Genomic DNA, 23,949 nt, shown 5'->3' with positions numbered 1-23,949 from the left:
AGGTAATATAATCCCTAATACAGCGGCGCAGCCACGTGTCTTCGTGCTACCACGCAAACCACGCAGGATTTTTCGGCGATCGCAAAGGAGTCAGCAGAGGAAGCATTTTAAAAGGAAATTTCGATTACACGCACTCAAAAAAATCTTCGCATTTGTCGATTCATCGCTGCAAAAAGTCATCAATTTTTAGAGAAGAAAAGGTCATTAAGGTCAGTCAGCCATATTGTATCTTCAATCGATCTCGCAACCTATCGAGAGACAATCGTGCGCTTCATTTTTAAATATCGCGCGCAATCAATATTGATAGATAACCAATCGCTGCAAGTTTTATCTGATCGCTCATTGGACAAATTGGTACTCTCAAGTTGTTGCCACTGCGCGCAAACTTCACTTCGCGCAACAACAACCAATTACAAGCAAGTTTCTTCAGTTGGAAATACTACGTCATCCCACGATCCAATCGCGAGGCGAGCGTCCCGGCGACTGTGCGAGCGAGACAGCTGCCTTCGACTGTGCGTCGGCGTCCTTCGGCTGTGCTTCGTCATCCTTCGGCTACGCTTCGGCATCCTTCGGCTATCCTCGCAACGCATCGCAAGCGCAACGACGCCACGACGACGAACGAATCCCGCCATTTTGTACAATCCTTTTGATCGTGAGTCAACTAAAAGTGTGTTGTGTTACTAATTTCTATTATCACATTTAGAGACTGTAAAAGTTTTTTTAGCAATAGTAAATCGTTACAATTCATTATACTATATAAGTTATTGTAATAAGTAGAATAGGTACTATGGCAGAATTAAAAGCTTTGGTGGCCGGTAGGGGTTACGCAAAGGCGTCCATTACAAAATTGAAAAAGAACGTGGATACAGATGGCTACAATGACGCTACCCCGGAAAAAATTAAGCGTCACTAGCCAGACTAGAATCTGTTTTTTCTGAATATAATGAATATTGCATCAAAATACTAGCTGTCGATATAAATGACTCTGAAGATTCTAGTATAATCGAGGACACCTATCTAGACCTAGTAACCAAACTAAATACTTTGTTAAATAAGTCTGCATTGCGGACAGCTACTCCATGTACCTCCAAAATAAAGCTTCCTAATGTAGTCATACCTACATTCACTGGTAAGTACACAGAGTATTACGAATTTATTAATATTTTCAATGCAATGATACACAATGACATTTCTTTAACACCAGTGCAAAAACTTTATTATTTGAAAGGTCTTTTAAGTGGGGAACCGCATGCATTAATTAACAATCTGCCCTTGCAAGATAAAAGTTACACTGAGGCTATAAAACTTTTGCAGGAAAGATATGATAATAAAACTAAAATAGTTCACGAGCATGTTTACACACTTTTAGATTTACCTTCTATGACGAAGTCAACAACTTCAACTCTGCGAAATATGATTTCGGAGGTGAAGCAACATCTGGCTGCACTCAGAAACCTGGACGAACCAGTAGACTCCTGGGACAGCATTATTGTATGTATTTTATCCCGGAAGCTAGACTCCTTTTCCAGTCGAGCTTTCCAGATGGACAGGGATAACAAGTCTCGTCCCACTATTAAAGAGTTTTTGAGTTACCTAGAAAAACGAGCACTAGCTCTGGACAACTTCTCAACGGGGAGCAGCTTCACACAACAGAAGCAACAGCCACAGCGGCTTGCCAGTCACGCCGTAGCTGCAAATCCTGCTTCTGCAACATGCATCTATTGTAAGTGTGCACACAAGCTTTTTCAATGTCCCTCTTTTAAAATGGCAGCACCAAGCAAGCCCATGGAGTTCGCTATTGCTAACAAATTATGCAAGACATGTCTGTCTCCACATAAATACAAATGCAAATTCCATTTTAGATGTGCGGAATGCAAACAGGAGCACAATACTCTGCTGCATCAAAATAGCTTTAACAACTCTAAACAAGCATCCCTAACGCCCTCTGTCACTCTCTTGTTTTGACAAGAGAGTGCTTCGCATGGTCATGTTTTATTGCCTACTGCACGCATTAAGCTAATATCTCAGTCGGGTACAATAATTTATACTAGGGCACTGCTTGACAGCGGGTCACAAGCTTCTTTTGTCACACAAAAGGTTGTTGATTTACTAAGCATGAATACAAACACTAGTAACACAACTATAGTAGGTATTACAAATGCGGAACAAACAGTTGACCGAAGCATACGACTTGATGTGCATTCTATTGTCTACCCCTTCAAGGTCAATGTCAACTGTCATGTTGTAAAAAATATTACAACCAAATTGCCACAAGAACCGATAGACATCTCAAAACTAACATTCCCTGTAAACTGCAAATTGGCTGATGAAAGCTTTAATAAACCTGATGATGTGAATCTTTTACTAGGAGCAGATGTATTCTTCCAGGTCCTGCTACCACAGCCTGAAGGGAAAGCTTGTCCCACTGGCCAGCGTCCTGCAACAGTGGATACTCTGCACTCCAATGTACCAATCGTAGTTCACACATCCTTCGGATATATTGTTGCTGGTCGCAGTAGCAGTGCAGCAATTAACAATAAAAAAGCTAACAAGGTTGTATCCTTATTTTGTCACGAATGTAATGATAGTTTGAGTGATTGTTTGAGTTCTTTTTGGACAACTGAACAGGTGCCTGAAATATTTCATGAAAAATTACCAGAGCATGAATTTTGTGAAAAACTTTTTAATGAAACTACTAAACTAGAGAATAATAAATTTCAAGTTACCATGCCTATTAAAGTTCCATTACAACAAGTTAACTTTGAGCTAGGGGAATCATTTCATTTGGCCTACACAAGATTTCTTAACTTAGAAAAAAGACTACATATGGATCCAACTCTTTTCTATCAGTATAAAAATTTTATTGATCAATATGTAGAACTAAATCATGGTGAATACTGCGATATAAATAGCTATGATATGTCTAAAGACCCAGTTTATTTTCTACCACACCATGCAGTAATTAAACAAAATGCTGTCACCACCAAACTTAGAGCTGTCTTTGATGGATCGATGCAAACTAATAAAAAAATATCTTTGAATGATATTTTACTCAACGGTCCAGTGGTGCAAAAGGATCTTTTTGATATACTTATTGCATTCAGACTAGAAAGTTATTTCTTTATCTGCGATATAAAAAAGATGTTTAGGTGTATTGATTTGGATCCATCTTATAGGCCACTACAAAACATTTTATGGAGCGAATCTCCCGAACAAGATATTAGATGTATACAACTTAAGACTGTCATTTATGGGCTAAAATCATCATCATACCTAGCCACTCGTTGTTTGATAGAGCTCGCTGCCAGGTATAAAGATCAGTTTCCACTAGCATCTTCAATTTTAGAAAACAATACATATGTAGATGACATATTGGCAAACAGCTGTTCAGAAGAACAACTGCTCCGTATGCAAACTGAATTAATTCAATTACTTTCCCTAGGAGGGTTCGAACTCCACAAGTGGGCATCCAACTGCAATTCAGTCCTTAAAAATGTTAATAAAAATTGTCAAAACTTAAATGAACTAGACCTGCAAAAGCATGAAATTTATGTAAAAACATTAGGTATCACATTTGATATTGAAAAAGATGTTTTCAAAAGTACATGCCCCGATTCATATATTAGTCGAAATGACTCGAAACGTGATATACTTAGTTACATAAGTAAGTTCTATGACCCATTAGGACTTATTGGGCCAATATTTGTACATGCAAAAGTAATTATGCAAAAGTTGTGGGCTACTAATACTGGTTGGGACTCTACTCCCCCAGATGACATACGACATACTTGGGTCAATTTTACTAAGAGCTTGACACAGATGGAGCCACTTAGCATTACTCGTTGTGTTAAATTATCCAATTCCATCACCACACAGCTGATAGGTTTCGCTGATGCCTCCTCCGTGGCTTACGGGTGCTGCTTATACTTAAGATCTATTGACGCTCAAGATAATGTACTCGTACAGCTACTATGTTCAAAGTCAAGGATTAATCCACTCCGAAAAAAGCTAACAATACCTAGGCTAGAGTTGAACGCAGCGCTATTACTTGCTAAGCTATGTAAAAAAGTACTCAATACTCTTAGTAACAAAATAAATATTAATAAAACTTACCTCTTCTCTGACTCTCAGATAGCTTTGGCGTGGCTGAGAACCGATGACGCAAAGTTACAAACCTATGTTGCAAATAGAGTCAGAGCAATAAGGGAGCTCTCAGAGAACTGCCATTGGCAATATGTAAATACTGAGGACAATCCTTCTGATTGCCTTAGCAGAGGTCTTCAGCCCCATGAGCTTAAGGAACACAATTTGTGGTGGCATGGCCCACCCTTCTTACAAAACAAAAGTCATACCTTTCAATCATCAGCTGTGTTAGCAGTGCCAACACAATTGTCTGACTTAAAGACCGATAATACCATTTTGTGTGCCGCCGCTACCACAACTGATTCCAGTATATTTGAAAGATTAAAAAAGTTTTCTAGTATAAACAAAATGACTCGTGTGCTTGCATATGTAATAAGATTTTGCAAAAATATCAAACCGCAAGCCAATAAGCAACAAGGCTTCTTAAAGGCCTTTGAACTTAATAGATCACTGATGATGATAGTTAAACATGAACAAGAGCAATATTTTTCAACTGAAATTAAATCTCTTAAGTCTCAAAAAGAGCTAACAGGTAATTTAAAGGCATTGACTCCTTTTCTAGATGCGAATGGTTTGATGCGAGTAGGTACACAAGCCAACATCCAGCAATATTACCTAAAGGCTCAGAAATCACTGCTTTGCTAATTAGACATGAACATATAAAGTTAATGCATGCAGGGCAAAAGCTATTACTTTCTTCCCTCAGACAAAGATTTTGGATCATAGATGGATTGCGTACAATAAAAAAGATAATCTATAAATGTGTAACCTGTTTCAGATTGAAGGCTGTCGCTACAACTCAACTAATGGGTTCCTTGCCTACGCATCGAGTCCATGCATGCCGCCCGTTTCAGAAGGTTGGTGTTGACTTCGCTGGGCCGGTCTCAGTAAAAAACAGTCGTATTAGGAAACCATTAATAGGAAAAGGTTACATTGTTTTATTTGTATGTTTTGTAACGAAAGCAATTCATCTAGAGCTCGCTCCCGATCTAACAACTGATACATTCCTCGCTTGTTTCAAACGCTTTATCGCGAGACGAAACCTGCCCAGTGATGTACACTGCGATAATGGGTCTACCTTTAAGGGGGCAAGGAACCAATTGGATGAATTGTACCGATTGCAAAATTCTCAGAGTCATCAATATCAAGTGCAATCTTTCGCATCGGTGCGAGGTATTAATTTTCACTTTATACCAAGTTACAGCCCAATATTTGGAGGACTTTGGGAAAGTGGTGTTAAAAGTACCAAACACCATCTTAAGCGAATAGTCGGTAAGGCATTACTAACATACGAACAACTAAATACTGTTTTAACCGAAATAGAAGGCATCCTCAATTCAAGGCCAATGACTGCCGTTTCTGCGGATCCTAATGATTTTTCGTATCTTTCCCCAGGACATTTTCTAACAGGTGCTCTCTTAATACATACCCAGAACATGACGTCAAAGATAGACCAATAAACTTGTTAAAATTCTGGTCATTAACCGTTCAAATGAAGCAAAACTTTTGGAGGTACTGGAGTAAGCATTATCTGTCTTTGTTGCAAAGCAGGCCAAAATGGCGCGGCATTAAGTCAAACATAAATGTAGGTAGCTTAGTACTACTGCGTGATGACAACACGTCACCTCTCCACTGGTCCATGGCTAGAGTAACAGGTACTTTTCCTGGAAAAGATGGTTGTGTCAGAACTGTTGAACTTAAAACTCCCAATGGTCACGTTCATAATAGGTCAATAACAAAAATTTGCCTATTACCTATAGATGTTTAAATTATAGATGTCCAATTGTTTTTTTGGTATTTTATTTTACAAGTATATAGCATTAACAGTGTAAACTATAGTATTAGCTAAAATATTATAATAATCTAATATCTAATGTAGTGATAAATGTAAAAAGGATCTTGTGTTACTCCAAAGTGTAATTTTGTATTTTTTATATCATCGTTATCAAAATGTTATTATTTCATCATATTACTGTGTAACCAAAAGTTATAATTATTGTAAAAAAAATTCTTATATTATACTGTGTAAGTAAAAACTATAAACTAAAGTTGTAAGAATTTGTTATATTGATGTGTAAGCAGTTAAAATGATATAAGAACAAATTATTGTACTATTAATTATCAAAGTAGATGTACATACCTGTGTAAGCAAACATACAATGATAATTATTGCCTACTTACCTGGAATGTATTTAAATGTAACTTAAAATTGTATACTTACTGTAACTTATATCTAGAAACCTAATAGAGTATAGATTCAAATCTATGTACATGTTTATTCGATGTGTACACATGCATTGATTTATAATGTAACGTTAATCATGTCGTTTGCAGACAGTTAACATGTTGTTTGTAACTAGTTAATTTTTCCTTTTTGATTGAAATTTGTTTCTCGAGGCCGCAGCTTATGTTGGCAACAACATAAAAATTTAAATTAATACTGGCAATACCTCGAGGTGTCAATTCCTTTTTTTTACTTCCCTTTTTCGATGTAACGTGTAACCGTGTGTTTGATTTTTGTACCAATTTGCTTATAATCTCTAAGCAATTAAAAATTCAGTGATTAGTGTGTTTACTTTCTTCCTGCCTATCAATAAAAAAAATTCAGTCCACTCAATTAACTCTCCCATAAGCGTTCCTGCACACGATGCCGTCACCGCGCCGTCGCCGCGCCGACGCCGCGCAATTACACTGTAGATACGAGTCGCGCGAAGCCCGCCACCGCGTCGCCGCCGCGCCGCCACCGCGCGCGTTCCCCTCCCTCCTTGTTTGTTTGATTCATTCCATTACCGGCCGCGTCGTGCACGTGCGTGAACTTGTTAATTAATTACCATGGATAGTTTTGATTACGAAACGTTTATAAGTTTAGTGGAGGACAGAGAAGTGTTATGGGACAAAACTTTGGAAATATATAAAGACAAGCGTAAAAGTTTAAAAGCTTGGTTTGAGATCTGCCATATAATGAATGAGAACTTTGCAGACCTACCCGATACGGAGAAAAATAAATACGGTAAGTATCTTTTTACAAAATTTTATTTATTCTTGTTAATGTATTTCTATCTAGTGAGGCCAAACGAAAAAATATATAAGTAGCTGACTTAAAGGAAGTTTGGGACAAGACACGATCAGTATGTTTTTTATTTAAATCGTAATGCAACAGTGTATTATATAGTGTGTGGATAGTATATCTCGTAAGCAATTTCGTGTGGTAGGTACCTACATTAAACAAGCAATCACTTGCTACTAGTAGTTAGTGATGGGACTCGAGCCGTGTTTCACTCGAGTTACTCGAGTAGTTTTGTTTTTACTCCCACTCGAGTTATATTTTTGATGACTCGGATTACGTGTGACTCGAATGATTCACTCGAAAAAAAAAATACTCGAGTCTCATCTTTACTCGAGTGACACTCGAGTAAATCGGTTTTCACTGGCGAGTGACTTGAGTGAAAAAAAGTCACTCGAGTCCCATCACTACTAGTAGTAGCTTGAGTATTCCCGCTAGATAGAAACATGTTTCGCATACATATTAACAATAATTATTTTGCCATGGTACACTGCCATATTCAGAATTAAAATACTCCTTATATTTGTCACGTATTTCATTAGCTGTTGTAGGAACCATTTCTGTTGAATCAAATGGCAAAAACTCCTCTAATTCACACCCGCTTAGAGATTCTTGGACCCCTTTTACGCCCTCCTCTTTGTGTATAAAATTTTGCAGTAAACAACAAGCTTTCACAACATCAACAGCCAAATCCAATGACACATTTAAAGGTCGATGAAAAATTCGCCACTTATTGGCCAGTATCCCAAAGGTGCATTCTACATATCGTCTCGCTCTTGTTAACCGATAATTAAAAACGGATTTTTCTGCATCAAGCATTTGACTATTATATGGGCGCAGTAAATTCTGATGTAATGCAAATGCTTCATCACCTACGAATACATATGGCAAGGCAATGTTGGTATTAGGTAAGGAAGTAGGTCCTGGCAAGTTCAAAGTATTGTTAATCATGTTGTGCCAGAAAGCTGTGTCTTTAAAAACACCTGAATCACAATCCTTTCCATAAGCACCGACACTGATATAAATAAAGTTGTAGTCACTATCGGCGACTGCCATTAATAGAATCGAGAAGTAATGTTTGTAGTTCAAAAACATCGATCCACTTTTATTTGGTTTTATTACTCTGATGTGCTTTCCATCTACAGCACCGACACAATGAGGGAAATTAGCAGACACTTCAAATTTATTTGCTATTTCTAGCCAATCGTTTATACATGGCATTTTCATATATTTTGGGTAAAGTTCAGACCATATTAGAGAACACACTTCTCGTATGATTACGCTTAAAGTTGATTTTCCCATTCTAAAACGATATTCAAGATCGGCTAATGAAGTTCCGGTTGCTAAATACCTGCAATCGAAAAAAACATTACAATAATAAAATGGATTATTAATATTAATTATTTCAGGTAAACTAATATCTCAGAAATGGAAGAATATAAGGGATGCGTGGATGAAATGCGACAAAAAGATACGTGAATCGAAATCTGGATCAGGTGCAAAACCAGTACATAAATATCAATATTATGATAATTTACAATTTTTGAAAAAAATTACCCCACAGCCAACCCAATCTGGATCAAACATGCCGGAAGAAAACAAATCTGAAGTTACTAATGTCAACAAAAGAAAGAAAAACGAAGAATTAAATCCTGTAGATAAGAAAATGATTAAGTTTATGGAAACGTTAGAAAAAGATGACGATAGTAGAATGATGTCTTTTTTTAAAGGTATAGCTCCTACCGTGGAACGCTTCAAAGACGAAGATATTGTTGAATTCCAGTACCAAGTATTGAATATTATAAGAAATATCCAATATAAAAATAGTTATAGCGCTCCACATCATTCACGCACAGCAGGCGCAATGGACACCCCGGCACACTACGGTTACAATACTAATGCTGGACCCAGTACGAGAGTTCAATCACAGGCTTCGAATTATAGCATTGAAAACGATTCATTACAAAGCATTCCAAGTCCATCTACTTCAAGCTTGATTGATTTTGATTTTTCTACATTACATCAGAATAATTAAATATATATTATATTTATTTTATTTACCTCAATGTAACAACCAATCTCTCCTTAGCAGATATACTTGCTCGCATATTTGTATTTGTGTGTTGCAGTTTATTCTTAAATAAATCTAATAATTTATCAAATGTCTTGTAATTCATTCGAAAATAATCACAAAATTTGGCCTCGTCTTTTCGGAGATCTTCGTAAAGTGTATGAAATTCACCAAATTGCTCCCGTGCCGACAGCATAGGATGAACCCACAACTTTCTAACTCGACGTTCTTTTTGCCATTTTCTATACATATAGTAGGCAAGCACAAATTTCTTTTTTTTCATTATATAAGACATGTTTGCGTCACGTGCGATCTCGCGGCGTGCACGTTCGTACGCGGCCGGTAATGGAATGAATCAAACAAACAAGGAGTTAGGGGAACGCGCGCGGTGGCGGCGCGGCGGCGACGCGGTGGCGGGCTTCGCGCGACTCGTATCTACAGTGTAATTGCGCGGCGTCGGCGCGGCGACGGCGCGGTGACGGCATCGTGTGCAGGAACGCTTACGCTTTTTATGGTCACGCCAATAATCTAATTGCAATAATTTTTTTATCGAGTAAAATAATATCTTGCAAGTTTGCAGACTACCATTTTTTTAGGTATTTTTCGATAGGCATTGCTTTAAGGCCGGCGCCCATTGCCGGCACGGCACGGTGCGTCATAGCAAAGGATTTTAACACTAATTAAGTTATTTTGAACCTTATTTCAATGAGTTTAGAATTTATGTTACTTTATTTTGGTACCACGATGCCGCAACGTGCCGCAGGATGCTGCGGCATGACACGACACGCCACAGAATGCGGCGGCATGACGTGTCTTGCTTTTTCATTCCACGGGATGACGCGGCGCGCCATTGCATCCCGCGAGACGTGTGGGTCACTTTGGGGTCGAGGAATTATGATTGCTAGATAGTTGAAATAAGGTTGAAACTTGTGCAGCATTTCGGTGGGGCGCAGTCCGGTCTGTGCGCGGGGGCAAGGGAGGGAGAAAACACACTGGCGCGCGCCATTTTATGTCTGTCTCTCACAACACTGACTGCGCATGAAAAGTGATTAGCACGTGCGTACGCGATATAATAATATTACTTTCACGTAAAATACGGAAAAATGGATGAAGAAAAGCTTATTAATCTGGTTCGTTCGCATGAGTGTATCTACAATGTGTCCTCCCGTTTCTACATGGATCAACATATGAAAAGGAACGCATGGCTGAAAATTGCAGAAGAAATGAATAAAACCCGTAAGTTATTTTTTACTTATTTATTGTCAAAAATAGAAGCTAACATCTATTAACAATTTTATTTTGCCAGTACACGTTACCAACATTAGAAAAATATTCCGTGAAACAATCTCTTACAACCATCCCTTCGAGATTGTTGAACACTGTATCATTGGTTCTATCGATTGCATTATTAGTATTAGAGCTAAGCGCCTCCATAGAATGACCATCAATGATAAAGTTATGCAAACACGTGCTTGCTAGTATGATGTTGTTAATGTACTTTGGTTGAACTTTTATACCTTTTTGAAATAATTCAAATCTTTCTTGTAACATCCCAAAAGCATTTTCTACAATACGCCGTGCTCTACTTAAGCGATAATTGAATATCCTTTTTTTTTCATCATTTAAAAGATGTGAGGGGTATGGTCTCATAATATTTTCTGTTAGTGGAAAGGCTTCATCGGCGACAAATACGTGGGGTAATTTTTGAGTTGAATGTGGTAAAGCCTTTTCCGGTGGTATGCATAAAAACCCATTACGTAGTTTCGAACCAAATTTAGAGCTTTGGAGTATACCGCCATCGCTATTTCGACCATATGCTCCGACATCTACAATCACAAATTTGTATTTTGCATCCACGACAGCTAATAAAACGATGCTAAAAAACTTCTTGTAGTTGATATACATACTTCCACTGTTATTAGGAGCTCTAATCTTGAAATGCTTACCATCTATTGCCCCAATGCAGTTAGGAAAATTCCAAAATTTATCAAAGTCGGTTGCAATTGACTGCCATTGTTGGCTCGTGGGTTTCGGCAATGCAGTCGACCTTAATACAGTAAATATTGCTTTACAGGTTTCGTGGACTATATTACGCACGGTAGTGAATCCCATACGATAGCTAAAAGCTAAAGACTCTGCGAAAGCTCCTGTAATTAAATACCTGTAACAAAACAAAAAAAAATCATTAAGCCGGGTCTAGACATGTATTATTTGCACGATCCGATCACCGTATCCGCGTATCATGATCGCATATGTGGACGGGTAAACGCGTCATTACCCGTCCACATATGCGATCATGATCATGATCATTACATACATACATATGCGATCATGATACGCATCGAGGATACGAATACGGTGATCGGATCGTGCAAATGATACATGTCTGGACCCGGCTTTAGTAAACGACTTAAAAGCGTGTGTTATTTGAAATACTTCATTCTTGTTACAGATGAAGAATGCCAGAAGGCGTGGAGCTGCCTTCGTAACAATTATAGAAAAGCCTTAAAAAACAGGGTGTACAAAAGCGGTGACGCTGCCAAAAAGAGACGACCAATTAAATTTGAAAAGGAACTTGAATTTCTGCAAAAGTTTTTTCAAGATAGACCTCAGCTCTCAAATTTAGACTCTTCTTCCGAAGATACACAGCTTTCCGAAGATACGCAGCATATTGAAAATACACAACCTCCCGAAACAGCATCAACTGTTCCTTTTCCTGGAGCACAATCACCTATATCTCCAATGTCGTTTTTATCACAGGCATCAGATTCTAGACCAGTTAGACATGATCGTCAGCGATCATACATGTCATCGGAAGCACAGCATACGGAAACAACAGCAGAAATATTAAAAAAATACATTGAAAACCAAAAAAAGGAACAACATCCTATGGAGATATTTTTTCAGGCAATGGCGGCAACAGCGAAGACTTTGTCACCAAAATTACAAGCTGAAATAAAACGCGATGTTTTACATATTGTTACTGATGCAGAAATAAAGCATTTGGAAAATGTGGAGTTAACTTCAGTTGTGCAGCCAAGTCGTCCTTCAACATCAAGTTCAGGATTCGATATTTCAAATGAATTACATTCATCTCAGCAATACGTACCAACTTCTGTTGCCAGAACCCATAATACAATAATCGAAAGATCAAATCCTTTACACAATTTTTGTTCATTTAGTAAGGCCGAACAACAATATAACACCGAACCAAACTATGGTGCTACACATATAGAATACATACCTACTGCTATATCCAGACGTCATAATAATAATGATATACATGACAATAACTCCAATAGTGAATTGGCGGACTATGAAAATTCATAAAATTTTATAATACTTTCATTTTTGTCATAATGTACTGTAGGTACACAACTGGATTGATGGTCAAGTGCCACCATGTAGCAGTTGTGGTAGATAGCTGATTATAAAAATAAATAATTACTAAATATATCAAGACTTTTAATTTAATATTAGTAAATGCTCCGTGGTGTCACCTGCCGCTCATGAGCGCATGTCTTGCTTCCATGAGCGCGAACACAGAATACCCTTATACAATTACCTTAATGACAAACAGCTATCCACATACCATAACTTAGATTGTAATATATAATAGCTAGAACAAGTTAGCTGGGAAGCTGTATGTATTACGCGTTGGTATATGAATCATTGTAATGTAATATATACTTACCTTAAACATACAGACAATCTCTCGGTAACAGGTATAGGCGATCGAAAATTAGTTTTGTTTTTCTTTATATGCGATTTTAGCAAATGACTTAACTTTTCAAATTTTTCATAGTCCATTCTGTAATAATCATAGAATTTTCGCATGTCGTATCTCAAATCATTAAACAAGTTGCTGAATTCACCATTTGTAGATCTTGTTCTCCATAAATTATGCACCCAGAATTGTCTTTTCGTCAAATTAGCACTTCTTATTTGTCTCTCTTCATCTTCAGCTAGAAGTGCTATTAAAACTAAATCCCAGTCAACCATAACGACACAACCAAAATCGAACACGCGCGGAGCAAAACTGATGGATGCCAGAGTGACTGGGCTTTCAGAAGGATGCCACGGCATGCCACGGAACGCCACGGGATGCCGCAGCACGCCGCGGGATGTTACAGCACGCCGCGGGTTGCCTCTGCACAACCTGCCGTGCCATGCCGTGCCACGCCGTCAGTGGGCGCCGGCCTTTAAGAGCCAGTCCACACGGCGCGTTGCGTCAGCGTTGCGTCGACGCAGCGCTACCACTGCGTTGTTTTACATACAAATAACCAAGGTGTTCACACGGCGCGCTGCGTCGTCCCAACGCACACATGACGGACAGCAGCCCCCGAGACGAAGCGGGAGGGGGTGTACTCGTGCGACGTCGGAGCGCTTGTGCGTTGACAGAGAGGATACACGGAAGCTCATTTCGTTTTACGTTTACGTTTTTGTATTTAGTTTTATTTGCAGGGTAATTAGTTTTATTTGCAGGGTAAAATGAATACCATTGAAGAAATTGACATAGATTACTTGATTACATTGATACAGGAAAGGGAAATTATATGGGACAAGTCAAACGTAGATTTTAAAAATAAAAATTTAAAAACAAAAGCCTGGGAAGACATATCAAAAGTTTTATTTCCTGATTACGAGAATTTCACAGCTGAACAAAAAAATAAAGTTGGTGAGTTCACAGTACAGATATTTATGTTTTTTTTATTTAAGAGGGCTTTCAAGATTTTCTTGCACCGCCAATTCCGCGATCAGTACAAAATTAATATCTCGACACTCTAAAATTTTAAAACTTAGGGAATTTAGATTAGCGTGAGTACTATTTTATTACTTAGCTCAAAACTAACCTAGACTACGCTGAGTAGGTATAAAATATTATTTTTTTACTGATCGCGGAATTGGCGGTGCAAGAAAATCTTGAAAACCCTCATAATACAATTATACCTTATTTAGCTGCCAAGGCAGAGTTCCTCTAGTCATAAAATAGGTCGCATATTGCTGTCTTATGACATTCGGTGCTGTCTGTTCTTCATGTACGGGTTGTATTGGGAGAAATTCATCAACACTTATAGCAAATTTATCTCTTTGTCTAAAACCATCTCGATCAGCGACAAAATTGTGTAATACACAACATGCTTTTATAATGTCAGTAGCGAAGTCATAGGACACGTCTATCGGTCTGTGAAAAATGCGCCATTTGTTAGCCATAATCCCAAAAGCGCATTCGACATATCTTCTGGCTCTGCTTAGACGGTAATTGAAAACCTTTTGTTGTAAGTCGAGATTTTGACCGCCATATGGACGCATAATATGTTTGCTCAGTCCAAAAGCTTCGTCACCCACAAATACATACGGGGTTGGTATATTGCTACCAGAGAGTGGCTGGGGTTGAGGTAGTGGTAAGTTGTTGTTAATCATTAGCTCGTACAGTTTAGAATTTTGTAATATGGTTGAATCGCATTCTTTTCCGTATGCACCGATGTCGACAAATACGAATTTGTAATTTGAATCCACAATAGCTAGCAACACAATCGAAAAAAAGGCTTTATAATTAAAAAAAAGTGAGCCACTATTTGCAGGATTACACACGCGGATATGTTTGCCGTCGATGGCACCAACACATTGAGGAAAATTTGCCTTTACATCAAAACCCCTCGCTATTGTTTGGAAACTTTCAGTTGTCAGTTCAGGGATGTTGTCTCGAAGAAGATTGGTCCATATAGCACGACAAACTCTTTGTATTATATATGCAATAGTAGATTTTCCCCGTTTGAATTTGAAATGTAAATCAGTTATTGAATTTCCACTTCCTAGGTATCTGAAAAGAAAATAATTATTATAATATGCATTTATGAGATAGATAGATACCCGAAAAAAAATACTGACATATTCAGACATCGATAGCAAATAACTTTCTCTATGTAACCAATTAATTCTGGAATCGCGAAAAAAATAGCAGCTGTTGCATACATTTTGATTCAGTAGGTATTGCTTTTTGTATGTAACAGCTGTTATATTTTCACGATTCCAGAGTCGGTCACATAGTGTTTGTTAACGATATCTGAATATGTCATTAAATTTTATCGAGAAATTCACTATGTATAAATTATTAAATCACGTTTACTATTGGTTTTGCAGGTAATGATTTAATAAAAAAATGGAGAAGTGTAAAAGATAATTACTTCAGATATTCAAAAAAATTAAAAGAAGCATCAAAATCGGGCTCGGGCGCTACGAAACTGAAGAAGTATCATTTATACAATCAACTCCTTTTTTTGAGAAAAGTGGAACAAAATGCCACCGAATCTAGCTTAGACTCGCCTAGAGAAATCAACAATGAATCTACGTCTACAAATGATGACATTACCACAGACAACACTCCGCGCTATGTTCCAGTCGCGCGCAAAAGGGCAATGCAAATGGATGAGTTTGAAAGAGAAGGACTAAAACTTCTCAAGGAGCCGGAAAATCGCCATATGTCCTTTTTCAGAGCTATATTGCCATCTATTCAAGAATTTTCCGACCGAGAAACTCTCCGTTTCCAAAGTAAAGTTATACAAATTATAGATGAAATGCGGTATGGACAAACATCATCATATGTGAGTGGCCCATCAACGTCTCACCAACCACCATATGGGTATCAAACAGCAAATTTTCAAAGTACATACATTTCTGATTTTAATAATTCAATTACATCTCCAGAAACATCTCAAGCAAGTGAAGAAACTGAATACGATTTTTCTAATTTGTAATTACTGGATGATATCTCTCTTAAATAATGTCTAAATTTAAAATTATGACAATTGCTGATTATTTGTGAGTTGATTACTCTCTTAAATAATGTCTAAATTTAAAATTATGACAATTGCTGATTATTTGTGAGTTGATTACTAATTAAACAAACCAAAAAAACTGTTATATTTTTATTACTTAAATATATTTATATAGTTACCTTAAAGTGATTCCCAGCATTTCTACTGGTTCCACTGGATTCCTCATATTAGTATAGTTTTTTCGTATGTGTGGTTCTAAGGACTTCAATAAACATTCGAAGCTGGATACACTCATTCTAAAAAAATTATAAAACTTCTTTTCGTCTAATAGCAACTCCCGATATTCTAAAAAAAAAAACTGTCCATCACGATTTCTTAATGAAATGAAAGGACTGATCCAGTACCGTCTTGTGATCTTGCGTCGATTTCGGCGGTGACGTAGTAATAGGAGCAATGCTAGACGTCTTTTCCGATCCATGATTTGCTATACTGACTGCGAATTTTTTTCAAAATACTTGCCGCAACTGTGCGTCGCCGCTGCGCCGACGGAACGTTGACTGCGTCATAGTAACGCTGCAGCGCCCGTGTGGCCGGCTATGCGTCAAAATATTTGCGTTGCGACGACGCAACGCAACGCAACGCGCCGTGTGGACACGCTCTAAGGGCCGAAACACATAAGCGCGTTGCGGCGCCGCGCCGCTGAAATCGGCAGTGCGCTATAGCGGTGCGGCGCCGCAACGCACGACGTGAATTCCAGCGTTATGACGTCATACTTGTTGACAAGGATGCAGTTTGTTTCTAACACTCTTGCAAACAACACGTGTCAACCGAGAAGCAGTTTTAAAATTAAAATGTCTGACGTTGACGTCGATCTGTTTATATCTTCGGTTCAAGAACACCGTTGTTTGTGGGATACTAGTGACGAAACCTATAAAGACAAATTTATAAAACAAGAAGCATGGAAAAGCATTTGTGAGATCGTTTATGAGCTAGTTCAGACATGGCGGATTCCGCGCGGATGCAAATCGCGCGGTTGAACCGCGCGGATCCTAATTACATTAGCGCCTTACAAATCGTTCATACCTGTCCGCACGGATTGACAATCCGCGCGGCTCAACCGCTAGAAAATGAATTCGCGCGGTCGCCGCTCGGTTTTATTTACTTGACGTACCTAGAGGGCGTTCAGTTGCTCCGCGGAAGCCGCGCGTATCGGACGGTGACAATGGATCGCTTCGACACCGAGCTATTCATCGATGAGGTGGAAAAAAGACCTGCTTTGTGGAACATCCAATGTGCAGAATATTCTAACAAAACGATTAAAAACGGAGCTTGGCAGGAGCTGGTGGAGATTTTTGGAGAAAATGAGGATTCTTTGGAAAAGAAGGTTCTTTTTGGTCAGTAGACATTTAATTATACATTTTACCAGGGTAGTTTACATGTTTTGTAATAGACAGTCCACCCCAAATAACTGAAATGTGTATAACGTTGTTTGGCGGTACGTAACGAGCGCGGGAAAACTATCACGTTACCACAGTAACGTATAGCTATTAACTGTAATATGTACAACCCACCAACGCGACGCGCCATCTTGAGTTTAGTTATTTGGCGCGAACTGTAACAATTTTAATTTCATATTTTCGTGTCTTGCCATTCTACACGACCCTCATTCACAAAGTAATTAGCATATTTGTCTCTAATGTTTAATGATGATGGTGTACCCCTTCCTGCATGTAATGTAATAAGATTACTCATTGGCGCAGTATGTAAAGTATCTTCATACTGTATACCATCTCTAGTTCTAACAAAATTGTGTAGCACGCAACAGGCCTTTATTATGTCTTCGGCAAAGTCTATATTCACGTTTATAGGCCTATGAAAAATGCGCCACTTGTTTGCCAGAATTCCGAAAGTGCATTCAATAAAACGTCGAGCTCTTGATAACCTGTAATTAAATATTTTTTTTTCATATGATAGCCCTTTACCTGCATAGGGTCGCATTAAATTTTCGGATAAACCAAACGCTTCATCGCCAACTATGACGTATGGCAATGGTTTAGGATCTGTTTCAGATATTGGTTTAGGTTTTGGTATGTGTAATGACTTTTCTATTAACCTTTTATAAAATGCTGAATTTTTAAAAATTGCAGAATCACTACTTTTTCCGTAAGATCCGATATCTATGAAAGTAAAACAATAGTTACTATCACAAAGTGCCAACAGTACTATGGAAAAAAAAGTTTTGTAATTATAATACAAAGAACCCGAATCTTTGGGTTTTGTAATCCTTATATGCTTGCCATCTATGGCGCCTATGCAATTGGGAAAATTTGCATATTTTTCAAAATCTTTAGCTATTTTCTTCCATATATCTTCGCTGGGTTCAGGCATGACGTTTTTTGTGACTTTTTCCCACAGAGTTTCACATACTTCACGGACAATTCCTGTGATTGTAGATTTGCCAAGACGAAAGTTGTAATGTAGTTCTCCAAAGGAACAACCAGTACCCAGATATCTGAAAAATAAAATATTAATCTGTATCGTTTTGAAAGTCTGCCGGGTCCGCTAGTTAAAGCATAATGAGTGTCTTGAATTACCTAACCGCTACTGTATTTATATTTGTTAAAGATAGTGATTTCTGTTCCAGGTGTATCATTACAAAAAAAATGGAAGAACATCCGTGATGCTTATAATAAGGAATTCAAGAAAGGCAAATCAATTCCTTCTGGTTCTGGTGCATGTAAAGGTTCAAAATACATGTATTTCGACCGGCTTTCTTTTCTTCAGAAGACGATAGAAAACAAAGAAACTATCACAAACATAGATGAAGCCAAAAATGAAGAAATTCGGAACATTGACCAAAAGCTAGATAATTTTGTAAATGCACGTGAAATACAACCGGTACCCAATAAAAGGAAGAAAACTAAAATTACTTCAGAAGAGCGATTGGCTAACATATTAGAAAATAGTATTGAATCAAGAGATAAAATACAAAGACAAATACAAGAAAGTATGTCAAAGCAAGATGATGATGATAAACTTTTTTGCATGTCATTGTATAAAGAGTTAAAGAAAGTTCCAGAAAATAAACGATTGGCTACTAAAATTGAATTGCTCCAGGTAATACAGAAAGGGCAGAAATTACCATCGCCTATTCAAATCACGAGCCAGCAAAACACGCCTAATGCAGTATTTTGGCAAAACCAACAATATTCAAACCCACAAGGATATTTCACTGGATATTCTACAATAGTACCAGGAGAGTCTCCATCGCCTTTATCATGCAATAGCACTGACGATTCACAGTCTTCTATAGTACAAAATATATATTCTGACGTATAAAATAAATATCTTACCTTAATGTGATCACGAGTTTTTCTTCTGGGGACACGCTTGACCTCATATGGGTATCATTAGATTCAATTTGTTTACTCATCATTTCTAATAATTCATCAAATGAATTTATCGACATTCTCAAATAATTGAAGAATTTTGGTTCAAAACTTCTTAATTTTGGATGTAAAGTCTGAAACTGACCATGAGTAAACCGATCGCGTAATATTGGATGCACCCAATACTGCCGTTTCTTCTTTCTTTCTTTTTTACGGAGCAACAAGTACACACATATTGCTTCTTCGACTTCCATGATTGGACTGTCACCCTATGCGAATAACGGCACTCCGCATGTACATCCGCGCCTGTCTGAACACTTGCGTTTAGAACCGCGCGATTTGCATCCGCGCGGAATCCGCCATGTCTGAACTAGCTCTATGTTGATTACAAGGAAAAAAACTCAACCGAAAAATCAAAACTGGGTAAGTAGTAACATATAGTCTTAGGCAATGATATTTTGAACTAAAGATAAGTTACGTTCATAGTAATTTACGTTTTAAATCTGTTCCTGTGTTTAAATCATTACCTCCCAGCAATCCAAAACTGCACACATTTGCAAGTTTTACTGATAAGCAAACCAAAAGATATGAAATAAAACGCAATTGAAAGAGATAGCTATAATTTTAATGGTTGCACTTCAAACGTTTCTTGTGCATAGAGTAACATTTATAGTCGTAGAGTGGACACTTGATTCAAAACTATTCAAAAGTACATAGATAAGAAATAAAACATCTTACAAAAGTAAATCACATTTATTGAAAATTTTAACAGTGAAATAATTAATAATGAAAGAAAAGAAATAAAATACACATTTTTAACCGACTTCAAAAAAGGAAGAGGTTACTCAGTTCGACCGTATATATGCTTTTGTTATGTTTGTTCGCGGACATCTTCGTTGTTTATGAACCGATTTTGATATTATTTTTTTGGTCGAAAGTTTATACTTCCGAGGTGGTCCCATTGTCACCAAGTCAAGATCTGATGATGATCCCAGGGAAATCGAGGGAAACTCTGGTTAGGAGGTGAGAGAAAATTCTTTCGAAAAATGACATATTATTGAAGTAGATTGTACCTATGCTGAACAAACAAATTAAACGTGAATGAAAATGCAGGCCACAGCTGCTACATACTTACTACTTTATAGAATGATGTATTACCTCTATAAATGGAACATCATTTTTTTGAGTAGTGTTCGTCCTTTTTTCGAAACATATTTGTTAGTAGTTTTGAAGTGATTGCTACAAATTCTGCTGATTTTTGATGGTATCCAGCCTGATTCGCTTCTTTGTCACGAACAATTGCTATCCAAACTTGTAGTCTGACCGGATCAGTCGGAAACCTAATTCATTAAAAGAAAAAACAATAATAATCCTAAATTAGCAGTATAATGTATACTTTAATAGTAAAGAAAAGAACAAAGTGAAATTATTTTTATGTTGATTACATTAGTCCATTACATACAATAGATAGTTATTATAAAAACGAAGTAAACATAAAGAACAACTGAACTTTAACTGTAGGCATTTAAGCTAACATCAATATTTCATTCTGCACTAACTAATCTATGTCGCAGCGCACGCATCCTTATCGCTCTAGCGTCAAAACTAGATCGCTTTCTCTTTCTTCACCTGAACATGGCGTCTTGCGTTAGTTACTAGATAATTTGCAAAAATAATTGAAATATACTAAAATATTCTAAGTTTCTTTGCATATTCACATGTGGTAAGAGATCCCTTGTATTTTGTTTACTTTAGAGTCATAATTGGTACACTTCCGAAACACAAACGATGGCATTTTTTATTTATTTTTGGTAAGTACACAGAGACCTACAATGCGGTACGCTTGTGATAGAGCTCAATGCAGACTAATTACAAGACGTCCCAATTGGGACGTATTTGAATCTTCACAGCGCGCGCGCTTATAACATATCTGCTACTTGTTTTATTTAATATCATTGGTCTTAGGTTTACGCGATCACTATTCACAATAAAACTACAATTTTTACTGTAGTAAAAACGTAAAAATCTGATCCGCGGTTTAAATTGTAGTTTAATGTAAGTAGCATGTATCTTTTTTTTTTAATCATATGAAATACACCATTTATTTTAATGCCCTATGCAAAAGATTTTCTCTAAGTTAAAATTATATTTTTTTCTCGCGCTCTTATTCAAAAAGGTAAACAAATACTATAAATAAAACCAAATTGCCATTTAAATTGTTTATTCGCAGTTCACAACATGTTAAATAGTTTGAATCAAATGTATTAAGGTATTATTTGTATTTTGAACTGAGTAGGTATACGAACATTCATATTTTGTTTAATTGCCAACTTAGGGCGCCAACATCACTGGAAAAGTAATTACAAAAATCATTCCGTATTAGATGTGGGCTTAAATTATTTTCATTTGCTGTGGGCAAATGCAACATTTGCAGATCAGAATCATCAAAGATAATGTCATCGGTCGCTTGTACTCCATCTCGATTCAAAACAAAGTTGTGCATTACACAACATGCCTTGATAATGTCTGTCGCAAATTCGTATTGCACATTCATAGATCGATGAAATATGCGCCATTTATTGGCTAGGATGCCAAAAGCGCACTCGACATATCTTCGGGCACGACTCAGTCGATAATTGTAAACTCTTTGTTGTACCGACAAATGTTTTCCTGAGTAAGGGCGCATGACGTTATTCGAAATTGAGAATGCTTCATCTCCTACAAAAACAAATGGAGTTTCATTTTGAGAACCTGGTAAAGGCTTTGGTACAGGAATAGGTAATTTGCGTGTCATAATCAAATCATAAAGTTTAGAGTTCTGGAAAACGGTGGAGTCACTTTCCTTGCCATACGCTCCTATATCGACAAAAATGAATCTATATCTAGAATCTACAAGAGCTAATAAAACTATTGAATTATAGCCCTTATAATTGTAAAACAGTGATCCACTGTGCGCAGGACATGTAATACGGACATGTTTACCATCAAGAGCTCCTATGCAGTTAGGAAAATTTGCTTTCTTGTCATACTCAATAGCGACATCTTCTAGAACCTGTTTTGTTATAGGAGGTATATTTTGACTTGATAGATGTTTCCATATGGCGCGACAAACTGTCCTTACAATTTTTGCTATTGTACTTGCTCCTCGGAAGTAATTCGTATGCATGGTTTTAAAGTCACTGCCGGTTGCTAGAAATCTAAAATGAAATAATAATTAGTAGGCAAATAATAAAATAATACAAATGTAGGTATAATCAAACTCAAACCGCGCAGGTAATAGTGTTGCTAAAGGAATAGATTTTCAAAGATAGACAGGTAGTTTTTCAAAGAAGTACTCAATAAATATTTTACATTATGGTTGTTCTAGGCAAAGTCAATCAGTTTTTAACTTGCCTAAGTCAAGAAAAAGCAGAAAATTATTCTTTTTCGGCGGCCAGCCATTTATATGAAATTGGATGGACCGAAAGTACTTATGAAAGTTATATCAAATTTTATATGTAGTATAAATGGAATCTAGGGAATTTTAGTCTTTATTACTATTTTTCACTTGTGAAGTTTTTTGTTGCAGGTAATGATTTAGTCAAGAAGTGGAAGGCCATAAAAGATAATTTTTCTAAATATCAAAAAAAACTAAAAGATGCCAATCGATCAGGAGCTGGAGCTGCAAAAATTAAAGAATATCACTTGAATAAACAATTACAGTTTTTGAAAAAGGTTTCACAAAATGCAACTGATTCCAGTTTATGCGTAGCGGAAGGAGATATTGAGAATGAAATAACGGCATTGCCTCGTTATAAAAGTCAACCACGAAAACGAAAGGCAGATGATAAGGATGATATTGAAGAAGATTTATTGGCAATATTAAAAACACCGGAGAATAGACATTTGCATTTTTTCAAGGGGATTTTACCATCTCTACAATCGTTAAATGAGAATCAAACATTGATATTTCAAAGTCGGGTGCTTCAAATATTAACCGACATTCTTCAACCTTCAATTCATCAAAATACACATCACGGCTATAATCAAGAATATCAGCATCAGGGTTACAATCAAGGATATTCAACTATGAGATACGATAATACGGTTCAGAGTGGCTACCACACTTCTACTCCTGGAAGTTCGATTACTGAACAGAGGACTACCTCATCATCAAACCAACAACGTCCAATAAATTCACCATTTTTACTGGACGAAACGTCAGCTACTTCCTATGTTTCACAAGATGAGGAGTTTGATTTTTCTTAAATTGATCATTACATTTTTTAAGGCCTATTAAAGTATTCTTAAAGTAAGAAAATTGTATAATGCAAAAAGCTTAATTTGATTCTGTCTTGTTTCATTTGAACCTGGCTTTGTACCACTAGGTACCCCCAAACCATGAACACTAGTGATGCAAAATTTTTATCGACACCCCGCTAGTACCACAGGTGTATAAAGCCAGGGGTACAAATAAAACTAAACATTTGATTCCGAGTGCCATAAACATCAATAAAAAAAAAA

At 37.1% G+C, this 23,949-nt stretch overlaps 6 protein-coding genes and 1 long non-coding RNA gene across 7 annotated transcripts; 2 read left to right on the top strand and 5 right to left on the bottom strand.

Annotated features, from left to right (window-relative positions):
• The first annotated feature begins 787 nt into the window (after window positions 1-787).
• On the top strand, window positions 788-2,928 carry LOC123662769. The gene is made up of 4 exons (XM_045597569.1): window positions 788-815; window positions 905-1,129; window positions 1,370-1,723; window positions 2,389-2,928. Exons 1-4 carry the CDS (start codon window positions 788-790, stop codon window positions 2,406-2,408), a joined length of 627 nt encoding a protein of 208 aa, XP_045453525.1. The 3' UTR covers window positions 2,409-2,928.
• Window positions 2,728-6,970, top strand: LOC123662768. Its single transcript, XM_045597568.1, has 4 exons — window positions 2,728-4,725; window positions 4,922-5,000; window positions 5,119-5,316; window positions 6,777-6,970. The coding sequence occupies exons 1-4, from the start codon at window positions 2,728-2,730 to the stop codon at window positions 6,968-6,970; spliced, it is 2,469 nt and encodes an 822-aa protein (XP_045453524.1).
• A 188-nt stretch (window positions 6,971-7,158) lies between these two features.
• On the bottom strand, window positions 7,159-9,802 carry LOC123662984 (protein ALP1-like). The gene is made up of 2 exons (XM_045597749.1): window positions 8,951-9,802; window positions 7,159-8,558 (listed from the first exon to the last, which is right to left on the bottom strand). The coding sequence occupies exon 2, from the start codon at window positions 8,507-8,509 to the stop codon at window positions 7,670-7,672; it is 840 nt and encodes a 279-aa protein (XP_045453705.1). The 5' UTR covers window positions 8,510-8,558; window positions 8,951-9,802; the 3' UTR covers window positions 7,159-7,669.
• A 717-nt stretch (window positions 9,803-10,519) lies between these two features.
• LOC123662987 lies at window positions 10,520-11,406 on the bottom strand. The gene is made up of 2 exons (XM_045597752.1): window positions 11,225-11,406; window positions 10,520-11,104 (listed from the first exon to the last, which is right to left on the bottom strand). Exons 1-2 carry the CDS (start codon window positions 11,388-11,390, stop codon window positions 10,554-10,556), a joined length of 717 nt encoding a protein of 238 aa, XP_045453708.1. The 5' UTR covers window positions 11,391-11,406; the 3' UTR covers window positions 10,520-10,553.
• Window positions 11,407-13,884: 2,478 nt separating this feature from the next.
• LOC123662976 (protein ALP1-like) lies at window positions 13,885-16,540 on the bottom strand. The gene is made up of 3 exons (XM_045597740.1): window positions 16,237-16,540; window positions 14,229-15,102; window positions 13,885-13,935 (listed from the first exon to the last, which is right to left on the bottom strand). Exons 1-3 carry the CDS (start codon window positions 16,533-16,535, stop codon window positions 13,930-13,932), a joined length of 1,179 nt encoding a protein of 392 aa, XP_045453696.1. The 5' UTR covers window positions 16,536-16,540; the 3' UTR covers window positions 13,885-13,929.
• A 905-nt stretch (window positions 16,541-17,445) lies between these two features.
• On the bottom strand, window positions 17,446-18,595 carry LOC123662993. Its single transcript, XM_045597757.1, has 2 exons — window positions 18,171-18,595; window positions 17,446-17,999 (listed from the first exon to the last, which is right to left on the bottom strand). Exons 1-2 carry the CDS (start codon window positions 18,443-18,445, stop codon window positions 17,687-17,689), a joined length of 588 nt encoding a protein of 195 aa, XP_045453713.1. The 5' UTR covers window positions 18,446-18,595; the 3' UTR covers window positions 17,446-17,686.
• Window positions 18,596-20,049: 1,454 nt separating this feature from the next.
• On the bottom strand, window positions 20,050-22,422 carry LOC123663002. The gene is made up of 2 exons (XR_006744591.1): window positions 21,006-22,422; window positions 20,050-20,786 (listed from the first exon to the last, which is right to left on the bottom strand). It is a non-coding gene; the product is annotated as an uncharacterized LOC123663002 (long non-coding RNA).
• Between the last annotated feature and the right edge of the window lie 1,527 nt (window positions 22,423-23,949).

The sequence above is a fragment of the Melitaea cinxia genome, chromosome 19, assembly GCF_905220565.1.
Source record: "Melitaea cinxia chromosome 19, ilMelCinx1.1, whole genome shotgun sequence".
NCBI lineage: Eukaryota > Metazoa > Arthropoda > Insecta > Lepidoptera > Nymphalidae > Melitaea > Melitaea cinxia.
This window is presented reverse-complemented; position numbering and strand designations above follow the sequence as displayed.